The sequence below is a fragment of the Hakea prostrata genome, chromosome 6, assembly GCF_041222555.1.
Source record: "Hakea prostrata isolate BN-2017 chromosome 6, UWA_Hpros_2, whole genome shotgun sequence".
NCBI lineage: Eukaryota > Viridiplantae > Streptophyta > Magnoliopsida > Proteales > Proteaceae > Hakea > Hakea prostrata.
Window position 1 is genome coordinate 31,524,473 of NC_142605.1, and position 24,832 is coordinate 31,549,304.

A 24,832-nucleotide genomic window follows, 5' to 3' on the forward strand; every position below is an offset into this window, starting at 1 on the left:
ATAAACCTCAAAACTAACGGGTAACATAATTATACCAAGTTGGTCGATTTTGGCACTTAAAATAATCCAATATGAGAATGGTTCCATGCATTCAATTCGTTTAACACCGGCTTTCAAAACCATTTGGTTTTTTTTGGCCTCACCTAAGTGCACCATCCAACAAGTCTCAATTTAACTTAAAACAAGCCAAACGGAAAATGGATATCCAGATGGAGGGATTTCTTGACCTTAGTACCTGTGAGGCGTCTGATCCAATACACTATAAATAATTACTACCACTTTGGGTCCAAGAATGCAAACAAATTTCACTCTGGGGTAGTAACAAAACAAGCCAATTTTATGGAAGTTCCTACTAATGGATTGGGATTCTTATTGCTCCAAACGCTGATGGATGACTAACCACCATTTTGACTTCAAAATCCAAACAAAACCTTACCTGATTTTAACTCCAAAATCCAACAAAAGTTGCACCCAACCTTACTATTTATAGTCATGTTAGGAGTAGTGTTCTAAGCCATTAGATGTGGAATTATATTAATTATAATTGAATCTGATTGTTTGAACGTGGTAAAACAAATTAATGCTCTCCTAGATCGTGAAATCCTTCAAATCTATCATGATATACATAAGCTTCAAACAAAGTTTGTATCTTATGTTTTCGTTTCAGTCGAAGGTCTTGCAAAGGCATGTTGTGGCTGCTGGTTTGGGCTAGGAGCCGGATTGCCCTCTCGGTCATTGCACCGAATATTCGGCATAGTAGACCAATCCTTGGCTTGTTCGATGATGAGCCAATGAAGGGTAATTGCTTGCACTAGCACATCTTCCAATAAATGACTTCCATCTTACCCAAAAAAAATCAACATAATTATTACCGATTATAATGGTTTGGCATAACGTAATGGTGATGGTGCGATAAACTATCTTAAAACAAGCCAAACCTAAAATGGATATCCAGAGATGGAAATGAAGTCGGACCAGTTTGAGCATCTGATTTAATAGAATATTCAGAATTTATTTTATTTGGGTTTAAGAATGTAATCTTTCACTTTGGGGTAGTTATTAGACACGTAATTTTATTGAGTTCCTATTTTAAATAATTGGGATTCTTATTGTTCTTTTTACGGGGATGGATGTCTAACCAACATTTTGAATAAACTTGTAGATTTTTTACTTTTCCCTTAAATCCCAAAATTGTAGATTGTTTGGTTGCTTTGGGTGGGAAAGTGAGAGACAAACTTCCTTGAATCAAGGAAACTTGTCTAGTGACGTGGTAGCCCAACTTTCTCACCCAAACTATTTTAAAACCCCACAAACTTAGTGAGATTTTGTGAAAAAGTTTGGAGAAGTAAAAAGTGAGACCCACTACTATCACTTTTCCACAAAATATTTTCTTTTCCTTTCCTTCTCTCTCACCCCACTACACATGGAGCCCACATGTTTTTTATTCTCCCACCCCACCTTTGCAAACAAACGCAGCCTTACAGTGACGTCGCTGAGTGCACTTGTGATCATCGTATTCGGAAATCAAACTCATGTGCAAACTTTCTAGCTAGATTTTTTATTTTATTTTTTCCATCCAAAAAGCTGGATTTTCCAATCCACCCAAGAAGCTGAGTTCCATCCTCAAACTCTTCCATTGTTAATTGTCTTTTCTTTTATTTCATTAATAAAGCTACAAGCCAAATGGAAACATACACAACGGAGGGATTTCTTGCCTTGTACCTGTTAGGCTGAGATCCAAACACTATAATACTAACAAGTAACAACCACCACTCACTTCAAAATACAAACAAAACCTTACCTACTTTTAACTCTAAAATCCAGACAAAACCTTACCCAATCTCGTAAGTAACAGAAATTTAGATCAAAACGTCCCTGTTGAAGATCCAACTGAAACGCAAGGGCTGTGGCTTCATTTTGTGGGCCCGTTCTTGGGCTATTTGGTTCAACCTACGAACCCTAGGGGTCAACCCACATACGAAGTCTTGGGCTTCGCGTCCCGCGCTATTGAGGCCTTGTAGTTTCTCTAGCTTCCACCGGCCCACCAGGAAATCCAATATGTCTGCATAGTCTGAGACTGTGTATACACCGATCTTCTGTGCAACGGCACTTAGGCGATCAAAGAGACGCGGGTCTTCACCATCGTACATCAAGTAGGCTGGCATGGTGATCTTCTTCCGCATCATATGGGCGATCCCTATGATTGCATCTGAGGGGTCCACCTCTAGTAGTTTCTCCACCATCTTCATGTATGCATTCTCGTGCCTCTTCTCGTCTGCAGCGATCGTGCCGCATATACGTGCCAACACTGTATCACCGTGCTGCTTCGCCAGCCGGGCCGTGTTGCCATGCGCTATGGCCGTTGCCCGTTCTTGGAAGGACGTGTACACAAATCCCAGGTATGGATTGTTCTCTGTTCCTGTATCCTGTTCAAACGACCATCCATGGCACATCTAGTCATACACATACGGTTGATAACAAAAACGACCCCACCTAACCCGACTTGGATTTCGTAGGGATTGATCCCAACCGTCCATCCCACACCCCTAGAGGAGGACTTAAAATTGTGTCAAAAATTGGGCTGGGGGTGTGCATGGCCTGCCCCTGCCCATAGTCAGAGTTCAGATGTCTATTCATTCCACACTTTTTCATCACACATAAGGAGAGCGACAACTGAATGATCTATTTCTGATTTTTTTGTCAGAATTCATAAATGAGTCTCCCTTCTAGTGTGTGGCAAAGAAGTATGAGGGTAGTATAACTATCCACGTAAATGCGGAGGGTTCGACTTAGTACATAGTCATACACAACTAATACTTACCATCCCGCTAGCAATAAGGTATTGGATAGTACGATTGATCATTCGCATGTCGACGCGTCCGGTAAGGTACAAGTACGTTTTGAGTAGATCGCCGTGGCGGTTCTCTTCGGCGGTCCAACCACGGTTCCAGACAGCCCAAGGATCCAGGCTCGCTCCGGTCTGGTCATTAACCCCATCAAGCCGGTTCACAAAAGACTGGTAAGTAGGCAAAGCCTCTTCAGTGATCATGTCACCCACCAAAACCACCAAGTACTCGTCAGGTAACTCTGACGCCCGTTCACGTACCTCCCTCACCTGTTCGACGAATGTCTCCAACGACAACGACGAGTTGGGCAAGAAGTCTTGTGGCTGCCAACTTTGCTCCACCGGCTTTAGCATGGGAAGGATAGTCTCCTCAGCCCACCCACTAAGCGACTTGAACACCTCCTTCTTTTCTGGAGGCATTGAGTGCATAATTGACGGACCTGGCGGTGCTGGACGCGATTGAGGTGGCGTCGCCTTGGCTGTCACTGATTGTTGCCGGAGTTTAAAACCATAATGTGTCAGACTCTGGTTGTTTCTCACGAAGGAATGGTTTTGTCGATGGCAAAGAGTGTTCGACAGCATCATATTTAATACTCCTGTCGTTGCTAGCTCTCTCACACAAGAATAAATAAAGAGTGGTGAGAGACATCGAAGGATCAGAATCCTCTATTTATAAGGGTTTGCATGGGAAAATATCCTCACCTGGAAAGAGGAAACCCACATCCATGAATAACTGGAGATTGTTATAATAGTTAAATTTTATTGAAGAAGATCCCTTGGAAATCTAAAATTTTCAAGCCATTTAAAATATTTTTTATTATAACCAAGTGATTGTACATAGATGATAACATTCTTGAATCCTTAATCAATTGTAAAGCATAGATTTCTTCTATTCTTGTAAGAAACTCTCACCTTTGTTTCATGACCAGTTTTTCATCCAACCTCATTTTCTAATTGTGCATGTATCTTGTTCACCTAACAATAGGGATATGTCTTTTGTGATTATTTGTTTTGCGTGGTGATTTTGAGTGATACAAGCCTTCTATCGCGGACTAAATTTTTTTGTTCTTTGAACCTTGTTGAATTATTCGATTACTAAAACAAGGAAACGTTGTTAAAAATTTGATCTATTGTTTCTATGCTCACACGCAGAAAAATAAGAATAACATTTCCATGATAGACGGGTATATGTGTGACTTGTAATATTTGTCATGCCACCCATAATGAAGCCTCTGCCCACAATCTTAGGGTTTTCATAAGCCTCCTTGACATATGGGATCAAAACTTTCTTCTCATTTCTTTTAATGCTTTGTACTATAGTATAGTTGAATGATATTGAATTATATTATTTAAACAGTGTCACAATTAAATTACGGATTTAATTGACAACCAACCAACTACAGGAAATGTTTTTTTTACCATTTCTGTCATTAAAACTCTGTCTCGACAAATGAACTATCCCCCTTAATTGATCCCTATAAGTGATGCACCATGTACGTAAGAATTAAATATAACGAGACAAAATGTAAATTGATTGACATACCTAATAAAAAGAGAGATGGGATCTAGATGGTTGGTTGATAATTAACTATGTGCATCAGAATAAACCACTCCATTAATAAGAGTCTTAAATTCATTAGTGAAACAGATCACTAACCCATGAAGATTGCACAAGAGCACATCAAAAGTACCAACGAGGCAGGAACAACCATGAGCAATTAAATTTCTGAAATGTTACGGTGTAAAACAATAAAATTGGGTGTTTGTTTTCATTTTTTTTGGGATAATTTTCATCTGGACCCCCTGAGGTTTGGTCCAAGTTACTTTTAATCCAGTTTAAGTTTCTTTTTGCATATGGCTCCCCTGTGGTTTTATGAAATGATTAAACAAGGACAAGTTTAACAGAAACTGTTAATTTAATATTTTTGTGACGAAAATGCCCTTTTTCCAATTTATTATTTTTTTTCTTTTCTTTTTAATAAGTTTCTTTCTTTTATTCAAATAAAAAAATGCGAGTCTCTCCGTCTTCTACATCGTTGGCCAAGAACTCAGCCTTTATTGCAGCTGACTTCGAAAGCTTCGGAGACAAAGCAAAAGAAGAGCCCCTTCAAAAGAAAAGAAAATAGAGATTGGATCCGGTTGGAGGTTGAAGACGATTAGGAGGTTAGATATATCTCTGGAGGTTTTAAATATGTGGGTTTTTTTAAATTTTGCAGAGGAGATAGAGCGTTCTGTAGCTTAGAGTGTCGTCAACATCAGATCAACCAAGATGAACGCAAGGAGAAGTTAGCATTGACATTAAAGAAAGCTTCATCGACAACTGCCAAATCAGGATCCTTTCCCCCTAAAGGATAGACAGTTGCAGCTGCTTAAGACTTAACATAGATAACTTACGTTCTCTGCATATAAATATTTATAGTGGATGGGAAAAGCTTATTAGTTATATATATATATATATATATATATATATATATATATATATATATATATATATATATATATATATATATATATATATATAATATATATATATATATATATATATATATATATATATATATATATATATATATATATATATATATATATATATATATATATATAAATATAGATTAGATTTTTTCTTTCTCATGATTCATTCTCATCATCTTCTTTGGGTTCATCTGAACTTCATACTTACATATAAAGAGAAACCCAGATGCTTGATGGTGTTTTTAGTTTGTAAATGCCTTTTCTCTCAATATGGAAGAATTGAAGTTGCAGGTTGGCTTTTTATTTTTTAACTCTCTTTTCATTTTCTTCTCTTCATCGTTCTCTTCTGTGAACGAAGAAATTTCAAGGCTTCCACGAAGCAGAAGAAGAGCCCCTTGAAAACAAATGGTGAAGTAGGCAAGAGTGGGAGAAAACAATTAGATACTTGTAATAAGCCAAATATGAATTACATCCTCCATTATCACTAACCAAGATTGAACTTTTCATTCTAGGAGAGAGAGTATCTTGCGCTGGATGGAGAAGATGGAGAAGAAGGAGAAAACAGAGAGACTGCCGGCGATGGAGAAGACGGATAGACTAGCATTTTTTCTTTGAAAATAAAAAGAAAATTATTAAAAAAAAAAACTAAAACAAATAAATTGGAAAAGGGCATTTTCGTCACAAAAATTATTAAATTAACAGTTTCTGTTAAACTTGTCCTTATTTAATCATTTCATGAAACCACAGGGGAGCCATATGCAAAAGGAAACTTAAACTGGACTAAAAGTGACCTGGACCAAACCTCAGGGGGTCCAGATGAAAATTACCCTTTTTTTTTTTCCCTAAAAACAATTTTTCTTTCTCGCATGAGTTTCAATATCTTCAATAGAATTTATCTAAATTTTAATTAGACCTGTAAAGGGATAGCTGAAATCCGCCTCCAAATTCGCATTCGTATTCATTTAAGGGTATCCGTATCGTCTGCTAAGCAACCGGATTCGGATTCGAATAATTGCTTATCGGATCGGATAATATCCAGATAAAAATTTATCCGGATAGAGTAAAGTATTTAACATTTTTTCTTTAAAAATGGATGATAATCGGACTCGGATATCGGTAATCGGATTCGGATAATGGTAATCGGATTCGGATAACGGTATTTGGAAATTATAATAAAAAATATAAAAAAGTGACAATTAACAATCAATAATCGGATAGTTTATCGGATCGGATTTTATCGGATATCCGATAAAGTTTCAGATTCGAATTCGGATGTCTTCTCTAAATTTTTTCCGAATTCGGATACTGATATATCCAAGCCGAATCCGATCCGTTTTATAGGTCAGATTTTAATACATTCCCATTACTCCCGTGAATTCCAAGAAGTTGACTCAATGGATCCTCCTCAAATCCCACTAGACAAATGAATTATTTTTGTACTACGTAACTCCATTGTAGAAGTGGAGGACAAAAACTGAAATAATAGTTTTAAAAAATATCCATTTTATGGTTTATAAAAAAATTTACTCGATGCATCATCCGTTTATTTTAATTTTTAATATATACATATTACCTGAAGTAATATGTTTAATGATTTTCCAACGGGGTTGGTCCAAGTGGTAAGCAGCTTGGTCCGCTTAAGCAAGGTTCCGGTATCGAAATCGGGATTAATCAGGGCAAAGCTTTAGAAACTGGGGTTGGCAAACCAAAAAATATATATATATTTAATGATTTTATTGATATTGGACCACAAAATTATTTACCTGTATCATCCATAGAGAGTTTATATATACTATAAATCAATAGAAATTATGAGATAGCGAAGATAAGAATAGACATAACGTAGAAATTTCATGGACGATTATCAAACCATATCATGCATGACACTGCTGACATAGGACGACAAAATAATTTTAAAAATATCGAATGTCATGCCTAACATTATTTCAAAGATTTTATCAAACAAAAAATTATATATTTTTTCCAAATTAATAGAAATTATGAAAATAATAATAATAATAATAATATAGTTGATGTAGGAAACTCATTGAGAATTGACAAATCAAGGTTTTTTTTTTTGGATCTAAGGTTCATCCGAGCCAGCTTGCGCGCACCACGACTACAACTTTAAAGGAGCTTTTTTATATAATTAATATAGGCATGGCTTCATCCCTGGCCCCAAGAAGATTCAAACTCGACCTCCTATTCTGGAAGCATTGGTCTTTTACCAACTGAGCCACCCCTCGGGGTTGGCAAATCAAAGGCTGGCTAGCCACCAATACTTTTTGGAGTAATAGGTAGCAATAGATAACCAATGCTTATCCTATAAGTTTCATATTAGAATAAAGTAATTTTCTATTTTACCCCCAAAAAAATTAATAGATAGCAATCAAAATTTAATCTCTTAAATATAATTTTTCTAATCTTTTAGTGAATTTATTTTTGTTGCTAATAGTATGACGCACGTTTATGTTTATAGAGAAGCTAAACAAAGCTTGTATATTAAATAAAGGATACATTTCAAGAATGGACTTACATCATAAGTAACTAAACAAAGCTCATATATTCCATATTGTGTAACAAGGTGAAAGAAATGTGTACCCTACATCTTTTTTTTTCTTTTTTAAGATGAATAATAATTAGCTTCCTTCACCTATATATGGTTAAATCATAATTGACATGTTTACCAAAAAAAAAAAATTCATAATTGACATGGTACAGTTATAAATATATGTGATTACTGATTTTACTGAAATTCAAGAATGTTTATTAATGGAATATCTAACTTAAGGACTTGGAGGGGTCGACTAGGGGTGGGATCAATCTCAAGGCCTAAGCACATGAGGTCACAAGAAAGAAGGGCCCATTTTGGGGAGTCAGGTTTAGGTATGTACTTAAAGTTAAATAGTCATATCATAATTCATAACAGCGCAAGGGTGGGCCCATTTTAGAGCAAAGAGGCAGGCCCAGGAAGGAGGCCCACGGCTGGTCTTGTGATAACATGACATCTCAGATTCTCAAGAAAGCATCCATAAATTTCACTTTCTATTTCTATTTCTATTTCCATCCAAGGTTGGAAGTTACAGTCCAGCTCAGACTAAGACCCTCCTTGGTATGTTCCAGTGGTTTCTTTTAGAAAAATCTTCACAGCATTAATCAAAATTTTAATTTAAGGATCCAAATTAGTTAGGGATTAATTATTTAAGGAAAAGATAATTTTGTTTTTAGAGTGAATACATATTATGAATTTAATTATGTCGATTGAAAATTTTCAACACCTCCAAATATAGAAGGTCGAGTTAGAATCAAAGCCAGAAGTGAATCTTCATCATATAATAAATTTATATATGACAACTACCCCTGATGATCTAGTCAAAGTACACGTAAATTTGCCTAGAAAACCTCAATTCTTCAATAATAATAATGATAAATCTAGTAGCTCCTAATGTAGTCCTTCTGGTGCTTTCAAGAATTTTCTTGAAGAATGTGAAGACAAAGATAGAAGATGAGTTGGCCTCATCACTCTCTCACTCTTCAACAGCGGGAAAGAATAAGGACATCTCTTTTTTTTTCTCTTGTCATCTCATAATGAGTTGGCAACACTAAAGTACCACTCTTTCACTCTTATAAGATTATTATCAATATCTCTTTGGCCCACCTAACCTAATATCTGACTACAATCAGAGAGACACAGGAGGAGGAAGAAGAGAAGAAGAAGAGAAAATGGTGAAGGCACGCACGGTTGGTGTGGGCATGGATAACTCTTCAACCAGCAAAGCAGCCCTTCGATGGGCCATTCATAATCTAGTGGAGGGTGGAGATCGCATCATCTTGATTCATGTTCTATCTCCCAAGTCTGATAATGCCCAGAAGCAGCTTTGGGAACAAACTGGATCACGTAATAATCTCCTTTTAAGCTCAAAACCTCCTGCTATATGATGAATTTTTCTGTTTAATTTCTTCATCTTTTTGTGGGTTTTCAGCTTTGATTCCTCTTCACGAACTTAGCGAAACAGCAGTTTTGAAGCAATATGGACTCAACCCAGATTCAGAGGTTCTTGATCTCCTCGATACAGTCACGAAGACAAAAGGGGTATTTGAACATTTCCCATTTTTCTTCTTTGTCTGTTAATTAATTACTGTAATTTTACATTATTAAGAGGACTCTGAACTGGGTTTTTGACTGAAAATTAAACAGATCATGGTGGTCACTAAGGTGTATTGGGGTGATCCAAGGGAGAAGCTGTGTGATGCTGTGCAAGATCTCATGCTTGATTCCATTGTGGTTGGTAGCAGGGGCTTAGGTGTCCTTAAAAGGTCAGTTTGTTTAAAAATTGAAGAGCTTCAGATCTTTGAAATATATTATTTTACACCTTTTAAGCCACATGGGAGGAAGTAGAAGTGATTCATGTGACCATTTTGAATTATTTTCGTTACCCGAATCCTCATATTTTAGGGGATGGAGATATTACATATAACAATCAGCTGGAGTCGAATTCAGGATCTCTTCACTAAAAGACATTGGTGATTACCAATCAAGCACTTGCGATGGTCATCTTTTAATTCTTATTTTCTATGTATTCGGTGGAATATCTAGATCCTATTCTTGAGAGGGAGGGAGGGAACATCCCAACCCTACAGACAGAGTGGAGAGCCCACCTCTACAAGTGTGGAACAATCTCCTTCCTCCCCTAGAGTATACAGATCCAAACTTATATACACATATGCATGCGTCTACCATACTAGGTTTTCAAATTTTTTGGATGTTGTTCTTGCTCCTTTCTTTTCTTTTTTTTTAGATATCCAATTGGAAGGTAGAAAAGAGTATAACCCATGTATCTGTCTCCTGATTACCTTCTTATTGAAGTAGATGAAATTTCTAAATTTTTTTCCCCATAACCTTATAAAGAAGGAATTAATTAAATTGCAAAATGGTGGTGATGATGCAGGGTTTTGCTTGGGAGTGTGAGCAATTATGTGGTGGAGAATGCTACATGTCCAGTCATCATCGTTAAGGGAACGAGAGCATCCAAGGCCTAGTTCAGCCATTCCTCCTCTTTGGTAGTTTCTCATTGTGTGTTATCTTACCATGAATTTAATTCTGGGTGTTGGGGGGAGTTAAGGATGAGTTTGCGTTCTTATTTTAAGAACTGAAATACTATGAGTTTCCTCGATGGCTTTGATTTAAATAATTTGTTTTATTAATTTAAAGATGATGTGTGGAGTTATCAATTATATTTGCAATTGTATCTCGTAGATTCTTCTTTTTTGGTAATCAATTATATCTTGAAGATAGTTTCACTATACGATGACAAGAAGTTACAAATGGAGATATCTAAGGATATACAAAACAGCATCACAAACTCCTAACAGATAATTATATTATAAATACTATGTGTCATAAAAGTTCGTGGGCTTATGAGACAATGGGGAACTATAAAATTTCTTAAACAAAATTTTTATATTTCATTGAAAACTAAACAAAAAAAATAAAGATTATATCCATGAACAACAACATGAAGCAGTTCAATGGACATCAATACAGGACTCGACTCGAGGGCTAAAAAAACTCACTGGGAATATATATTGTTAGCAAACCCCATTGGTCTTCTCCAAAACAAACTTGCGATTCTTCTTCTCCATAACAAACTTCATCCATGCATTAGTAATCTCCCTCTGCGTTTCCAAATCAGTCTTCTTCACTACACCATTTCCATTACAATACACAGCCTTCTCTTTACTCTTATCCATTGCCAAATTGGGGAAGACCTTAGCAGGTAGATTGTCAAGCTCATGCACCACCTTCTCAATATCCAGCACAAGTCTCTCAGCAAGCGTGCGTGAGAAATCTTCTCTGATTACAACACGAAGCACTGTTATGTGTTGTGCATCTGGTGGCATCGTATAAGCCGGCACAATCCACCCAAACCTTCTCAGCATGTCTGAAATATCAAACTCGCTATATTGTTTGTGATCCTTAAGAGAGAAAGCCACAAGAGGGACACCATTGTCCTTTGAGACTATGTTGAACCTTCCAGTCTTCTCCAACCCTTCTCTTAGAACCATCATATTTTGATGGCAGTTCTCCATCACATTCTGGTAGCCCTGAACATATATAAGAACTCTTAATGTTAAATTTGTTCGTGAAGTTGTAGAATTATGGTTGCATATATTAGTCTTAAACTGATTACTTACTTCATAACCCAAGCGAATTAGTTGATAATACTGAGCAATCACTTGGCTAGAACCTTTAGAGAAGTTGAGGGTGAAGGTGGGTTGATCAGTTCCAAGGTAGTTGATATGGAAGATGAGTTCTTCAGGCAAGTCTTCCTTGTTCTTCCAGATGACCCAACCGATTCCGGCGTAGACGAGACCGTATTTGTGGCCGCTAACGTTGATGCTCTTCACCATCGGCAGCCGGAAATCCCATTCAAGCTCCGGGTAGATGAATGGTGCAATGAATCCACCACTAGCTGCATCAACATGAATCGGTGTATCCCATCTGCAACAAGTAGGTTTGAGCGAACAGTTAATTAGTTATACATGGGTTTGGGTCTATGTAAGCCCAACCCATTTCATAGTTGGGTTGGGCCTTATGTAGTCCTGAAATGAGACCCCTATCACTATACAGACTGCTACTAGGAAGATAGATGAAACTCAAACCACATACAGACATACCCTGTTTGCTTGTTCTTTTCCACCAAGAGATCATTCAATTGCTTAACATCTTCGAATTCACCGTTAAGGGTCGAACCCAAGATAGCGGCAACACAGATCGTGTTCTCGTCCACCATTTCAACGGCTTTCTCGGGGTCCATCACATAGTAGCCTTCCCTGAGCTTCACCTCCTTAAGCTCAACTTCAAAATACCTTGCAAATTTCTCCCAGCAGACCTAAACCATACCATATTCATTCATTGTAAGGGAACGAATCCAAGAATATATTTTGGGTAGCTTTGTACAGGCCCAAGGTCCAAAATGTTCAATTGGGCTTGTTCAAGACCCATTAAATAAATATTCAACAGAAGATGCTAATCCAATGGTGGGGGATGTGAAGTGCATACCTGAACATTGGCACCAGTGACGATGTTAGGCTTATCAAAGGGTTTCCCCTCAGCCCTCCTCCTGTTTTGCCATTTCCTCTTGAAAGCAAGGCCTGCAAGCATGATTGCCTCTGAAGAACCCACAGTTCCAACTCCAACTGCAGTTTCTGAATCTCCAAGTGGGGCATTGAATAGATTTGCTATCATGTTCACACATCGATTCTATATCACAGAAAAAGCCACTAATTAGAGACCATATATATCCTTATCCTAATAGTTTAAGCAAAGATTAGCTAAAAAGTTAAGTTTTAAACCTGCAGAAAAGGTTCCACAAAAGAGTTTCATAATTGGAATTAATGGGCACTAAACAAGGGGCATCAAACCGGCTGTGAAACCAGTGAACCAAACCAACCCATGAAAAGAAAACCGGGAACAATATAAATAAGTGGTCTGGTTTCGTTTCGGTGACCAGACCAATCCAAATTCTTTTTCTTATTTATTATTTCTTGACTTGACCCTATTGACTCTTGAGTCTTGTCTCTTGACCGAAATGAAATTTCTTTTTTCTTACGCAAGCTTTGCACCATTACACCACCGTTAACGGCAGTAACCTCTGATCAGTGAGCAGGATTGCAGATTATTTAGTAGCTAATTAAGATTGAAAATTTGATTAACAACCCAGAAACGAGATTAATGATCTTCTAGGCTCTATGTAAAGAAGAAACAGAGATGGATCTAATGGAAGGGGAGGACAACAAAGAGACATGCCTGAAGCTCAGTGGTGACAGGGTACTCGTCCATGTCGACGTAGTTCTTGTTAATGGAAGCCATCATGAGCTTATCGCACTCTGGTTCCATCCAGGTGGTGACGAAGGAGGCCAAGTTCAGCCTTGGGTTCCCATCCAACATCAGTTCATCGTTTATTATCTGAAACGCCGCTTCCTTTGGTATCGAATTCTCTGGCATCTTAAACCTGCAAAATACAGAACCCAAAACAGAGCATTGATTATATATCATCTCTAAGAAGAAATTTTCCTTTGTTTTCGATCTGGAAGAGTAATAATACCTGGGAAGGGAAGTCCTGACATATCGAGAAGCGAAGGTGGAATGGACAGAGATATCAGACTCTGATACTGTCTTTGAGAGAACCATGGTTGGTAATGGTATCTGATAACCAGAGGAGAAACAAGAGATCTAAAGTGCAAGTGCAAAACGAAATTTTTATAGGTTTTTATGATCTGGGCTTTTGAGGTTTTGCCTTGTAGAAGAAGTGAAGAGGTGAAGAGGCTTTGGGGGCCTTTATATAGCTGAAGGGAGAGAATTGCCAACATCTAACGCAGCTTCCTCTGTTTCTATCTCTGTCTCTGTCTCTCTCATATTTTGGTTTGAGATTCGTGTCTTCTTCTTTTTTTTGGAGAAGAATGTCACTAACATAAGAAATCTATGAAAAAGTTGAAGGGAAACGGGAGAGGCCCAGGTTTGACCGTCTGATTTCTGTATAAAATGGAATCCGCTAAAAAAAAATTGAAACCTTGCAGCACACGGGTTCACACCTTAAGAAAATTCTGTGTTAGAAACTTTCCTGCTATCAGGAATTAGCAGCCAATAATATAGAATCTCTAAAGAGCTCGTTAGATAAAAGAACAAGAATATATTCTTCTGTTTTTTCAATTGTGAAACAAGGAAGTTTTCGTGAATCAAAACCGTATGTTAGTGTACATAAGTTAATTCGGATGAACTCAGATAAAACAAAGTATACAAATACGAATGTGATAAACCATATTAGAGATAAGGATTGATTAATTTGATTAACCAATAGATTATTAACCTTACACTAGATTTTTTTCCTTTTCTAGGTAAAGATCTTATGTTAAAATTCTAATTGCATTTAAACTAGGGTATCTTACCGTTATTAAATACAATACTCAAGCAAACCAATACAATAAGCTTGAGTATTCAAAACCAACTTCTGAAGCTTTCGTTGTATCTCAGCCTTGATTATTTTGTTTCTTGCATTTTTTTACCCCAAATGGAAACCTCAACTACAAGTCCCTTTCCAGTCTCCAAACTTACTTTTGTTGTTATGAAAATTAATAACAAGAGTGACCTATTCCAATTACATAGTCAGAAGGAACAATTTGAATCCATTTCAAGCCAAGTCCCTTCAAGAAAGAAGCCAAAATTCTCCAAATCTTTCCAGCCCAATTGTTATTGCATTTGTGTTCTCATGTAAGAAAACATCATAAGAGACGCTTCATGTACTATCATTAATAGAGGAAATTTGACCTTGTTTGTTCCATGAGAAACATTTGACCTGTTGAATAATGTTTCATTAATTCTGTTTTGATTGCTTCCACAAGGTATATGGTTGGAATTGAGAATGAGTCAATAATGAAATGGTAAACAGGAGTTGGTGAGATGGTAGTAATTTGTAAGGTACATCTTTGACCTTCCATCATAATTTGTCAAAATTGTTGAAGACTTTCCACCATAATTCGTCAGTGTCGTTGAATTCGTAAGAATTTTGACTTTATATAATCAGGAGAAGAAAAACACATCTACGAGACAAAGCTCTTGCATATATTAGGCTAAAAGAAAAGTCAAATGTACATAATCTATGATAAAATATCTAACTAAAACAAAAGCTGTCAATTCTTTTTTTGACTCAAAGAAAAAAAAAGAACACTGTATATCATTTATTGAAATTCAATAAATAATTCATACTGTATATATTTATATTTGAATGGAAAAGAAAACTGGGAAATTATTGGATTTTTTAATTTTGGCTAGAAGTCTAATGAAGGACTCAATTAACCATTTGAATCACTGATCGAATGGGCTTGTACTTTTCTTAGAAGAGGTGTGTGTTGTCTCTTAGCTACCAGCATAACTAGAACTCATCAAAACATGAGATTGGAATTCTATTTTGTCTCCTTGTTTGAAAACCTGAAAAACAAAGAACAAAATCAACATAATAATAACGTATACGATTAGCTAGGCTGGTAGTTCAGGAAAATCTTTCCTCTGCAATTTCGCGTATGATCTTTTGCCCAAAACAGAATCTTTACCCTCTTTCTTTTTCGGTAGGAATTGATTCTGTCTTGAATACTATCTTCACCAAATCAATGAACAATGTAAGGAGGATAACCATGTCCATATGCCTTTCTTTCTTGGCTGGTTCATGTATTTATTTGCTGTTATCATTGTTGTTTGTTGCGGTCATAAATTACTCAAGTTTCACATTTGCTGCAGCAGCAAGAATTAATGTGAACCCATCTTTTTTTATTCTCCGAATACCGGGGAAAGAAAGAAAGAAGAAAAATTTATTTTTTATTCTTCAGATTGGAATTAACGTGTAAAACGCGGCAAAACTTTGGTTGATTTCGATGCTTAATTCTTCTTTTTCTTGGTTAGCATTGGCCTTGTAATAGTCTCTTCTTACAGTTCAAAGTTGGATGATCAAAATGAGATCATTGAAAGAAAAGAGATCTCTCGTTAATTTGTTTGTAAAAGACAATAAAAAAAAATATTATGGAGTGATTTTTCTTAGACTTGTAAATGGATAGTCAAAATCCACCTCAGAATTCACACTTCATTATCAAACTATGATAAATTAAAATTTATATTTTCACAATGCTAGTTTATTTTATTTATTTGTATTTAATATGATGTCCTACGTCGTTACATGGCATGCGTGCATTACACAAACCTAACATATATATTATAATAAATTATGATATTCAACATATCATACTCCATGTCATTATATGGCATGCACACAAACCTAACATATATATTATAATAAATTATGATATTCAACATATCATACTCCATGTCATTATATGGCATGCACACGTTATATGCATGTTGGTCCCTCTAGTGTCATCATAGGTTTTCCCAATAGGAATGGATGAAGGTTGATTCATACCATTACATGCCCTGCATGCGTACACAACCCTATTAACCCCTACCGAACCATGATAAATGAAAAAAAATCATACCTTCTTCTTTTTATAATGCAATATGTAGATATATACGAAGAACTCCCACTTGCATTCATGATAGATTCAAGATTACAATATTGCAATGTTTTGAGCGATCTAAAAAAACACAAACTCGGACAAACAATCAAGTGAAATGGATTTTTTATGAGTTTATCAAAAGAAATTTAGAAATTTCTATTGCTTTTAATGAGCCTCTCTCCCTGCAAGTCTCTCCCCCTATTTATATGTAAAAAGAGGACAACAACAATTGAAGTTAATAAATGAAAATTTTAATTAAGTAAATTAATAAAAATTAAATGTATTGATAACTTCTTACAGGATTAAGTATTATTTAATATACATAACCTTTAATTTATTATATTATATTTACTTAAGAATTTTAACTCTCAACATACTTTCTTTCTTTTTTTCTTTTTCTTTTTTCTTTTTTTTAAGTTTCTTCCCTTTTTTTTTTTTCTTCTTCTTAACTTTACATTACAAATGAAGTGTTTTCCTATTAGTTAAAGTGTGTAATCAGGATGTCTTGGGCTTTTCTTGCCCCCGTTTTCTAATTAAATTTCGGTTTATAAAAAAAAAAAATTTAATTTATTAAAGTATTGATTATAAAGTATTAAAATAAGTTAAAATTTATTAAACTAATAATAATAATAATAAATACTTAATTGATATTATTATTATTAATTTACTATTTGAGTTTATTTAAGTATTATAAATTTATTTTTTATAAAAAACACTTAATTTACTTGTTATTTACTGATTTGGTTTCCTTACTCCCTTCTCATATTTTAATTAATTTATTATAGTTAATATTTTCTAAGGAAATGATAATTATTATGATTTAACCTTGTAACAAAATAATATATATAGTTATATATATAATTAATGATTATATTATGAGGCAATTGACCAAAATACCCTTAGCAAAATCTATAGGGTATTACAATGGACTCAAACAAACTTCAAAGTAATAGTATAAAATTTTGACTCCATTTTAAGTCTTTGTTACAAAAGAAGTGAATGTGACTATTATTTATACATTAAGTTCTTTAACGATGGTTCATATGTAATTTTAGTTTTATATGTGAATAACATGCTCTTAGCGTCCCAAGATAGAACTAAAAATAAAGAGCTTAAGGTGTTCTTGGCCAAGCCAAACAAATTTTTGGAATTGAGATTCAAAGAAATTGAATAAATGGGACTTTGTGACTTTCACAAAAGTATTTTGTCAAAAAAATTCTTAAGAAGTTTGGTAAGTGTAAGGAAAAGACAACTTTAATTCCATTAGGATCACATTTTAAAATTATCTTCTAATGATAGCCCAAAGATGGAAGACTAAAAGAGTAAGATGTCAAAAAATTTCCTCAGACAAGTCTAGTTGGGAGCTTAATGTTCCTAATGGTGTGCATTAGACCGAATATTACTCATGAGGTTGGTGTATTGAGTATATTCATGGCAAACCCTTGAAAGAAACATTGGGAGACAGCAAAATTGGTGATTTGGTATTTGAGAGGTGCAAGTGACTACTCCATCACATTCAGCAAAGGATGAGAGAAAACTAAGGCTTTATCGATGCAAGTAATTATAATGACCGTGATAAGGGATGGTCTAATATGGGATATGTTTTCAAATATGCCAATTGTCCAATGAGTAGGATGTTTAAGCTTCAAGCGACTATAGTTTTATCAACTACCGAAGCGGAATACATGGCAGTAACAGAAGCTTGCAAGGAAGTGGTGTGGCTTCAAGGATTGATGGGTGAGATTGGCGTTGTGTAGAAATGTATGGAATTGTTCTGTGATAACATGAGTGTAATTTACTTAGCCACAGATCCAGTATATCATAAGAGGACTAAGCATATATTGGTAAAATATTATTACATTCAAGAAGTTATTCAAGATGAGATGATCTGATGAGATGGTAGATGTGCTTACCAAGTTGTCTAAGGAAATAAATTGAAATGATATCTATCTTATCTTGGTTTCAAGAAACATAACTGAACAAGTCACTGATTTTCATCAAGGTGAAGATTGTTTGGTTAGTTATAAAAATCATCTCTCTTTTTTTTTTTCTTTTTTTGTCTCTTTCTTGAACTTATTGGGTCTCACATAGTGTTAAACATGATTAACTTAGGTCTTATGTATCACTAAGAGGGCCTTAGAAGAGCTAAAAGGCGTGAGAAAAAGAGAGTTTCTAGTGAGTTCCAAGAGGGATTTGAACAAAGACAGATTGTGTTTTTGGAGTCTTCTTGTTCTTGTGGTTTGAAAGAAAAGGGTTTTCTCGTGTGTTTTCTTTACCGTTGTTATTCCATTGAAGCTCAAGCTTGGATTGAAGGGTCTCTTCAAGAGCTTGGAGGTGAAACGGTATATTCTTGGAGGTTTGAGTGGTGGTGTTGTCGGTTTGAATAACATTATATTATTCTCAAATTTTATACTATTTTAGAGATTGCAAGGTGATATCGGGGGAAAGCTTAACTGCACAACATAGACTTGTGGTCTTGGATATGTGCTTAGTCCCAAGAACACATAAAAGGTCCAAGGTTAACTATCCCTGAATAAGATGGTGGAATTTGAAAGGAGAGTACACAAAATCCTTCATTAATGAAGTAGTCAAACAAGGAAAATGGGATTTTAAAGGGGATACCAATGCAATGTGGAATGAGATGGCTATGTGTATAAAGATGTTCTAGGTGAATCAAAAGGAAAGATCCATTCCTATAGAGAGACGTGGTGGTGGGATAGTGAGGTTCAAGCTGCCATTAGGAATAAAAAAGCTAGTTTTAAGAAATGGCAAAGAACTAAGGATGTTGAGGATCTTCAAAGGTATAGGTTGGATAGAAATGAACTAAGAAAATTGCGGGAAAAGCAAGGGAAAGGAAATATGAAGAATTATACAATAAGTTGGGCACCAAGGAAGGGGGAAAATCTATTTATAAGATAGCTAAGATGAGGGATAGAAAGAGTAGAGATCTTGACCATGTTAGATGTATTAAAAATGAAGATGATAAAGTATTAGTTTGTGAGGAGGATATTAAGAAAAGATGGAAAATCTATTTCTCTAGTTTACTAAATGAGCATTCTTCAAGCACTTATGTTTCGGACGATTACACTTTTCACCAAGGCACCAATGTTCGAACGTATATACGTAGAATTTCGATGTCCGAAGTAAAAGAAGCTTTAAGGAGGATGAAACTCGGCAAGACACAAGGTCCTGATGAAATCCCAATTGAAGTATGGAAGAGCTTAGGAACCCATGGACTAGTTTGGTTGACTAAGTTGTTTAATAAGATTATGAGCACAGGGAAAATGCCAGAGGATTGGAGGAGAAGTGTTGTGGTTCCAATTTACAAAAATAAAGGAGATATTCAAAGTTGTAATAACTATAGGGGCATTAAATTGATAAGTCATACGATGAAATTATGGGAGAGAATAATTGAAACCCGTTTGAGACACTTAACTACAGTTACGGAGAACCAATTTGGGTTTATGCCGGGAAGATCTACAACGGAAGCTATATACTTAATTAGGAGACTTCTGGAAAGGTATAGAGAATGTAGGAAAGATCTTCATATGGTATTTATTGACCTAGAAAAAGCTTATGATAGAGTCCCTAGAGCGTTAATTTGGCAAGTACTAGAGAAAAGAAGTGTCGCAAGTAAATATATAGATATAGTTAAGGATATGTATGATGGTTCAGTGTCTAGTGTTAGAATAGTGGGGGGACAAAGTAATGAATTCCCGATAACAGTTGGGCTACATCAAGGGTCAACTTTAAGCCCATATCTATTTGCACTGGTAATTGATGAATTAACCAAAGACATTCAAGATGAGGTCCCCTGGTGTATGCTTTTTGCGGATGATATTGTATTGATTGATGAGACCCAAGAGTGGATTAATACCAAATTAGAATCATGGAGATTAGCTTTGGAATCAAAAGGCTTTAAACTTAGTAGGTCGAAGACAGAATATTTAGTTTGTAACTTTAGTCATGATCGGGCGAGATGATGAGGTGGTGATACTTGACGATAAAGAGATTCCTCAGAGTGATTGTTTTAGGTACCTAGGTTCAATCATAAGTAAAAGAGGTGATTTAGAAGATGAGGTTTCCCAAAGAATTAAAATAGGGTGGATGAAGTGGAGAGGTGCGTCCGGGGTTTTATGTGATCGGCGTATTCCATTAAAGCTTAAAGGAAAATTTTATAGGACCGTTGTTCGACCAGCGATGATGTACGGTGCAGAGTGTTGGGCTGTTAAAAAGAATCATATAGATAAACTCAGTGTAGCAGAAATGAGGATGCTAAGATGGATGAGTGGCAAAACTAGGATGGATAAGATAAGAAACAATCATATTAGAGTTGGTCTGGGAGTTGCTCCCATAAGTGATAAGTTTAGAGAAAGTCGTTTGAGGTGGCACGGCCACGTTCAACGGAGACCTATAAATGCTCCTGTACGGAGAAGTGATATAATCCATATTGAAGGAACTAGAAGAGCTAGGGGTAGACCTAAGATAACCTTAGGAGAAGTGGTGAGAAAGGATATGTATAGCTTAGGCCTTGTATCTAGCATGGCCTCAAACAGAATTGATTGGAGAGCAAGAATCCATGTAGCCGACCCCATTTAGTTGGGACAAGGCTTATTGTTGTTGTTGTTGTTATTATTTAGAGATTAAAATAGTGGAATCCCTTCTATAGATGTAGCTAATCTCAAATATTTTTGGTTAGTTAACCACACAAATCTTTTATGTTGTTTTCGTATATCTTTCATTAATTCTTATATTTGTTGTTATTGGCTTTGTGATTGTCTTCAACTTGTTTGCAAGATCTTTGGTTTATCTTATTTTTGAGTGATTTGTTAAATTACCTTGTTTCTTGGATTAATTGGTCTTAGCTGTTGCATCATGGATTCCTAAGAGACAGTTAAATATGTAAATGCTATGCATCATAGAAGTTAGTGGGCTTATGAGAGAAAGGGGAACTATTAAATTTCTTAAACAAAATCTTTATATTTCATTCAAAACTGTAAACAAAATGATCAAATCCATGAACAGCAACATGAAGCAGTTCAATGGATATCAATAAAGTAATCAAGAACAAGAGAAAATACACTATTGCAGATAAGTTCAATGGACATTAATACAGGACTCGAGGGCTTTAAAAAAACTCATTGGGAATATATATTCTTAGCAAACCCCATTGGTCTTCTCCAGAACAAACTTGGGATTCTTCTTCTCCATAACAAACTTCATCCATGCATCAGTAATCTCCCTCTGCGTTTCCAAATCAGTCTTCTTCACTACACCATTTCCATTACAATACACAGCCTTCTCTTTACTGTTCTCCACTGCCAAAATGGCCGAGAATTTAGCAGGTAGATTGTCAAGCTCATGCACCACCTTCTCAATATCCAGCACAAGTCTCTCAGCAAGTGTGCGTGAGAAATCTTCTCTGATCACAACACGAAGCACTGTTATGTGCTGTGCATCTGGTGGCATTGTGTAGGCCGGCACAATCCACCCAAACCTTCTCAACATGTCTGAAATATCAAACTCACTATACTGTTTGTGGTCCTTAAGAGAGAAAGCCACAAGAGGGACACCATTGTCCTTTGAGACTATGTTGAACCTCCCAGTCTTCTCCAACCCTTCTCTTAGAACCATCATATTTTGATGGCAGTTCTCCATCACATTCTGGTAGCCCTGAACATATATAAGAACTCTTAATGTTAAATTTGTTTGTTAAGTTGTAGAATTGTGGTTGCATATTAAACTGATTACTTACTTCATAACCCAAGCGGATTAGTTGATAGTACTGAGCAATCACTTGGCTTGAACCTTTAGAGAAGTTGAGGGTGAAGGTGGGTTGATCAGTTCCAAGGTAGTTGATGTGGAAGATGAGTTCTTCAGGCAAGTCTTCCTTGCTCCTCCAGATGACCCAACCAATTCCAGCGTAGACGAGACCATATTTGTGGCCACTAACGTTGATGCTCTTCACCATCGGCAGCCGGAAATCCCATTCAAGCTCTGGGTAGATGAATGGTGCAATGAATCCACCACTAGCTGCATCAACATGTATTGGGGTATCCCATCTGCAACAAATAGGTTTGAACAAACAGTTAGTTATATATGGATTTGGGTCTCAATAAGCCCAGCCCATTTCATAGTTGGGTTGGGCCTTCTTTGGTCAGAAATGAGACCACTATTACTACATGTATATACTGCTACTTGGAAGATAGATATCAAACGTACTCAAACCACATACATACCCTGTTTGCTTGTTCTTTTCCACCAAGAGATCATTCAATCGCTTAACATCTTCGAATTCACCATTAAGGGTCGAACCCAAGATAGCAGCGACACAGATCGTGTTCTCATCGACCATTTCAACGGCTTTCTCAGGGTCCATCACATAGTAGCCTTCCCTGAGCTTCACCTCCTTAAGCTCAACTTCAAAATACCTTGCAAATTTCTCCCAGCAGACCTAAACCATAACATATTCATTCATTGTAAGTGAACAAATCCAAGAACATATTTTGGGTAGCTTTGTACAGGCTCAAGGTCCAAAATGTCCAATTGGGCTTGTTCAAGACTTATTGGGCTTTGGGCTTCCAAGCCCATTAAATAAATATTTAACAGAAGATGCTAATCCAATGGTGGGGGATGTGAAGTGCATACCTGAACATTGGCACCAGTGACGATGTTAGGTTTATCAAAGGGTTTCCCCTCAGCCCTCCTCCTGTTTTGCCATTTCCTCTTGAAGGCAAGGCCTGCAAGCATGATTGCCTCTGAAGAACCCACAGTTCCAACTCCAACTGCAGTTTCTGAATCTCCAAGTGGGGCATTGAATAGATTTGCTATCATGTTCACACATCGATTCTATATTACAGAAAAAGCCACTAATTAGAATAGTTTTAGCAAAGATTAGCTAAAAAGTTAAGTTTTAAACCATTAAAGGTTCCATAAAGGTTTCATAATTGCAATTAATGGGCTCTAAACAATGGGCTCAAACCGGATGTGAATTGTGAATTGTGAAAGCAGTGAAACAAACCAATCCATGAAAATAACCAGGAACAACATAAATAATGGTCTTTTCTTCTTTATTATTTCTTGACTTGACCTGTTGAACCTTGACCCAATTAAGAACCTTTTTTCCACCTTTTAATTGAAGATTTGCACCGTTTTTTTCAAACAAAAAAGAAAGAGGTTTTGCACCGTTACACCACCGTTAGTGGCAGTTACCTGTCAGCAATGGAAAACAGGGGGGGGGGGGGGGGGAACTGTGCAGCTAGGATGTGGGCTGTGAGCTTGATTGCAGATCATTAATTAGTTAATCAAGATTGAAAAATAGATTAAGAACCAAGAAACGAGATTAAGAAAGAACCAGAGATGGATGTAATGGAAGGGGAGGAAAACAGAGACATGCCTGAAGCTCAGTGGTGACAGGGTACTCGTCCATGTCGACGTAGTTCTTGTTAATGGAAGCCATCATGAGCTTATCACACTCTGGTTCCATCCAGGTGGTGACGAAGGAGGCCAAATTCAGCCTTGGGTTCCCATCCAGCATCAGTTCGTCGTTGATTATCTGAAACGCCGCTTCTTTTGGTATCGAATTCTCGGGCATCTTAAACCTGCAAAATCCAGAACCCAAAACAGAGCATTGATTATCTTTTAAGAGAAAAACAGAGCATTGATTATATATCATCTCTAAAAAGAAAATTTCCCTTCCTATTCGATCTGGTAGAGTAATAATACCTGGGAAGGGAAGTCCTGACATATCGAGAGGCGAAGGTGGAATGGACGGAGATATCAGACTCTGATACTGTCTTTGAGAGAACCATGGTTGGTAATGGTATCTGATTACTAGACGAGAGAAGGGGAGAAAGAAGAGATTTTAGAGTGAAAGTGCAAAACGAAATTTTTATAGGTTTATGATCTGGGTTTTTGGGTTTTTGCCTTGTTGAAGGAGTGAAGAGGTGAAGGAGCTATGGGGTTCTTTATATAGGCGCAGAGAACCAATTGCCAACATGTAACGCAGCATCCTCCGTTTCCCTTCTCTCTCTCTCTCATTTTGGTGTGAGACTCGTGTCTTCTTTTCTGGGAAGAATGTCCACCAACAGAAAAATCTATAGAAAAATGAAGGTGAGACGAAGAAGGGCGGGTTTGACCGTTTGGGTTCTGGTGTGGAATGGAAACCTTGTAGCACACGGGTTCACATCTTCAGAAATTTCTGTTTTTTCTAAGAACTGGTAGGAACTTTCCTGCTCAAAGCAGCCAACAATATAGAATCTCCAAGGGCTCCCTCCATATAGAATAGGCTTTTTTTTTTCCTTTCTGAAAAAAAGGCCCTTTAGACATTTTGCCACAAAAAAGAAAAAAAAAAAAAGGGGCTCTTTAGATACAAAAGAAAGAATGAGTTTTAAAATAAAAAAATATACCAATAGCATATAAGTTGGTTCAGATGAATCTTAAATTTAGGGA

The 24,832-nt window shown here is 36.3% G+C and overlaps 4 protein-coding genes across 4 annotated transcripts; 1 reads left to right on the top strand and 3 right to left on the bottom strand.

The window, feature by feature from the left end:
* Nucleotides 1-1,778: 1,778 nt before the first annotated feature.
* LOC149013375 (stearoyl-[acyl-carrier-protein] 9-desaturase 6, chloroplastic-like) lies at nt 1,779-3,465 on the bottom strand. Its single transcript, XM_089158848.1, has 2 exons — nt 2,822-3,465; nt 1,779-2,426 (listed from the first exon to the last, which is right to left on the bottom strand). The coding sequence occupies exons 1-2, from the start codon at nt 3,428-3,430 to the stop codon at nt 1,860-1,862; spliced, it is 1,176 nt and encodes a 391-aa protein (XP_089014974.1). The 5' UTR covers nt 3,431-3,465; the 3' UTR covers nt 1,779-1,859.
* A 5,532-nt stretch (nt 3,466-8,997) lies between these two features.
* Nucleotides 8,998-10,518, top strand: LOC149013376 (uncharacterized). Its single transcript, XM_089159838.1, has 4 exons — nt 8,998-9,215; nt 9,301-9,410; nt 9,516-9,634; nt 10,267-10,518. Exons 1-4 carry the CDS (start codon nt 9,041-9,043, stop codon nt 10,355-10,357), a joined length of 495 nt encoding a protein of 164 aa, XP_089015964.1. The 5' UTR covers nt 8,998-9,040; the 3' UTR covers nt 10,358-10,518.
* A 327-nt stretch (nt 10,519-10,845) lies between these two features.
* On the bottom strand, nt 10,846-13,805 carry LOC149013377 (glutamate decarboxylase-like). The gene is made up of 6 exons (XM_089158452.1): nt 13,426-13,805; nt 13,128-13,332; nt 12,381-12,581; nt 11,996-12,210; nt 11,513-11,819; nt 10,846-11,422 (listed from the first exon to the last, which is right to left on the bottom strand). The coding sequence occupies exons 1-6, from the start codon at nt 13,509-13,511 to the stop codon at nt 10,907-10,909; spliced, it is 1,530 nt and encodes a 509-aa protein (XP_089014578.1). The 5' UTR covers nt 13,512-13,805; the 3' UTR covers nt 10,846-10,906.
* Nucleotides 13,806-21,412: 7,607 nt separating this feature from the next.
* On the bottom strand, nt 21,413-24,431 carry LOC149013378 (glutamate decarboxylase-like). Its single transcript, XM_089158445.1, has 6 exons — nt 24,107-24,431; nt 23,778-23,982; nt 23,030-23,230; nt 22,621-22,835; nt 22,137-22,443; nt 21,413-22,054 (listed from the first exon to the last, which is right to left on the bottom strand). Exons 1-6 carry the CDS (start codon nt 24,190-24,192, stop codon nt 21,539-21,541), a joined length of 1,530 nt encoding a protein of 509 aa, XP_089014571.1. The 5' UTR covers nt 24,193-24,431; the 3' UTR covers nt 21,413-21,538.
* Nucleotides 24,432-24,832: the final 401 nt, after the last annotated feature.

Coding starts and splice junctions, on each gene's coding strand:
- LOC149013375 (XM_089158848.1), bottom strand. CDS start 3,430: ATGATGCTGTCGAACACTCTTTGCCATCGACAAAACCATTCCTTCGTG. Junction 2,427..2,821: donor ACCTTATTGCTAGCGGGATG/GTAAGTATTAGT, acceptor TCGTTTGAACAG/GATACAGGAACAGAGAACAA.
- LOC149013376 (XM_089159838.1), top strand. CDS start 9,041: ATGGTGAAGGCACGCACGGTTGGTGTGGGCATGGATAACTCTTCAACC. Junction 9,216..9,300: donor TTGGGAACAAACTGGATCAC/GTAATAATCTCC, acceptor GTGGGTTTTCAG/CTTTGATTCCTCTTCACGAA. Junction 9,411..9,515: donor CAGTCACGAAGACAAAAGGG/GTATTTGAACAT, acceptor AAAATTAAACAG/ATCATGGTGGTCACTAAGGT.
- LOC149013377 (XM_089158452.1), bottom strand. CDS start 13,511: ATGGTTCTCTCAAAGACAGTATCAGAGTCTGATATCTCTGTCCATTCC. Junction 13,333..13,425: donor GTCAGGACTTCCCTTCCCAG/GTATTATTACTC, acceptor TGTATTTTGCAG/GTTTAAGATGCCAGAGAATT. Junction 11,423..11,512: donor TAATTCGCTTGGGTTATGAA/GTAAGTAATCAG, acceptor ATATATGTTCAG/GGCTACCAGAATGTGATGGA.
- LOC149013378 (XM_089158445.1), bottom strand. CDS start 24,192: ATGGTTCTCTCAAAGACAGTATCAGAGTCTGATATCTCCGTCCATTCC. Junction 23,231..23,777: donor CTGTCACCACTGAGCTTCAG/GCATGTCTCTGT, acceptor TCTGTAATATAG/AATCGATGTGTGAACATGAT. Junction 22,444..22,620: donor GAAAAGAACAAGCAAACAGG/GTATGTATGTGG, acceptor TATTTGTTGCAG/ATGGGATACCCCAATACATG.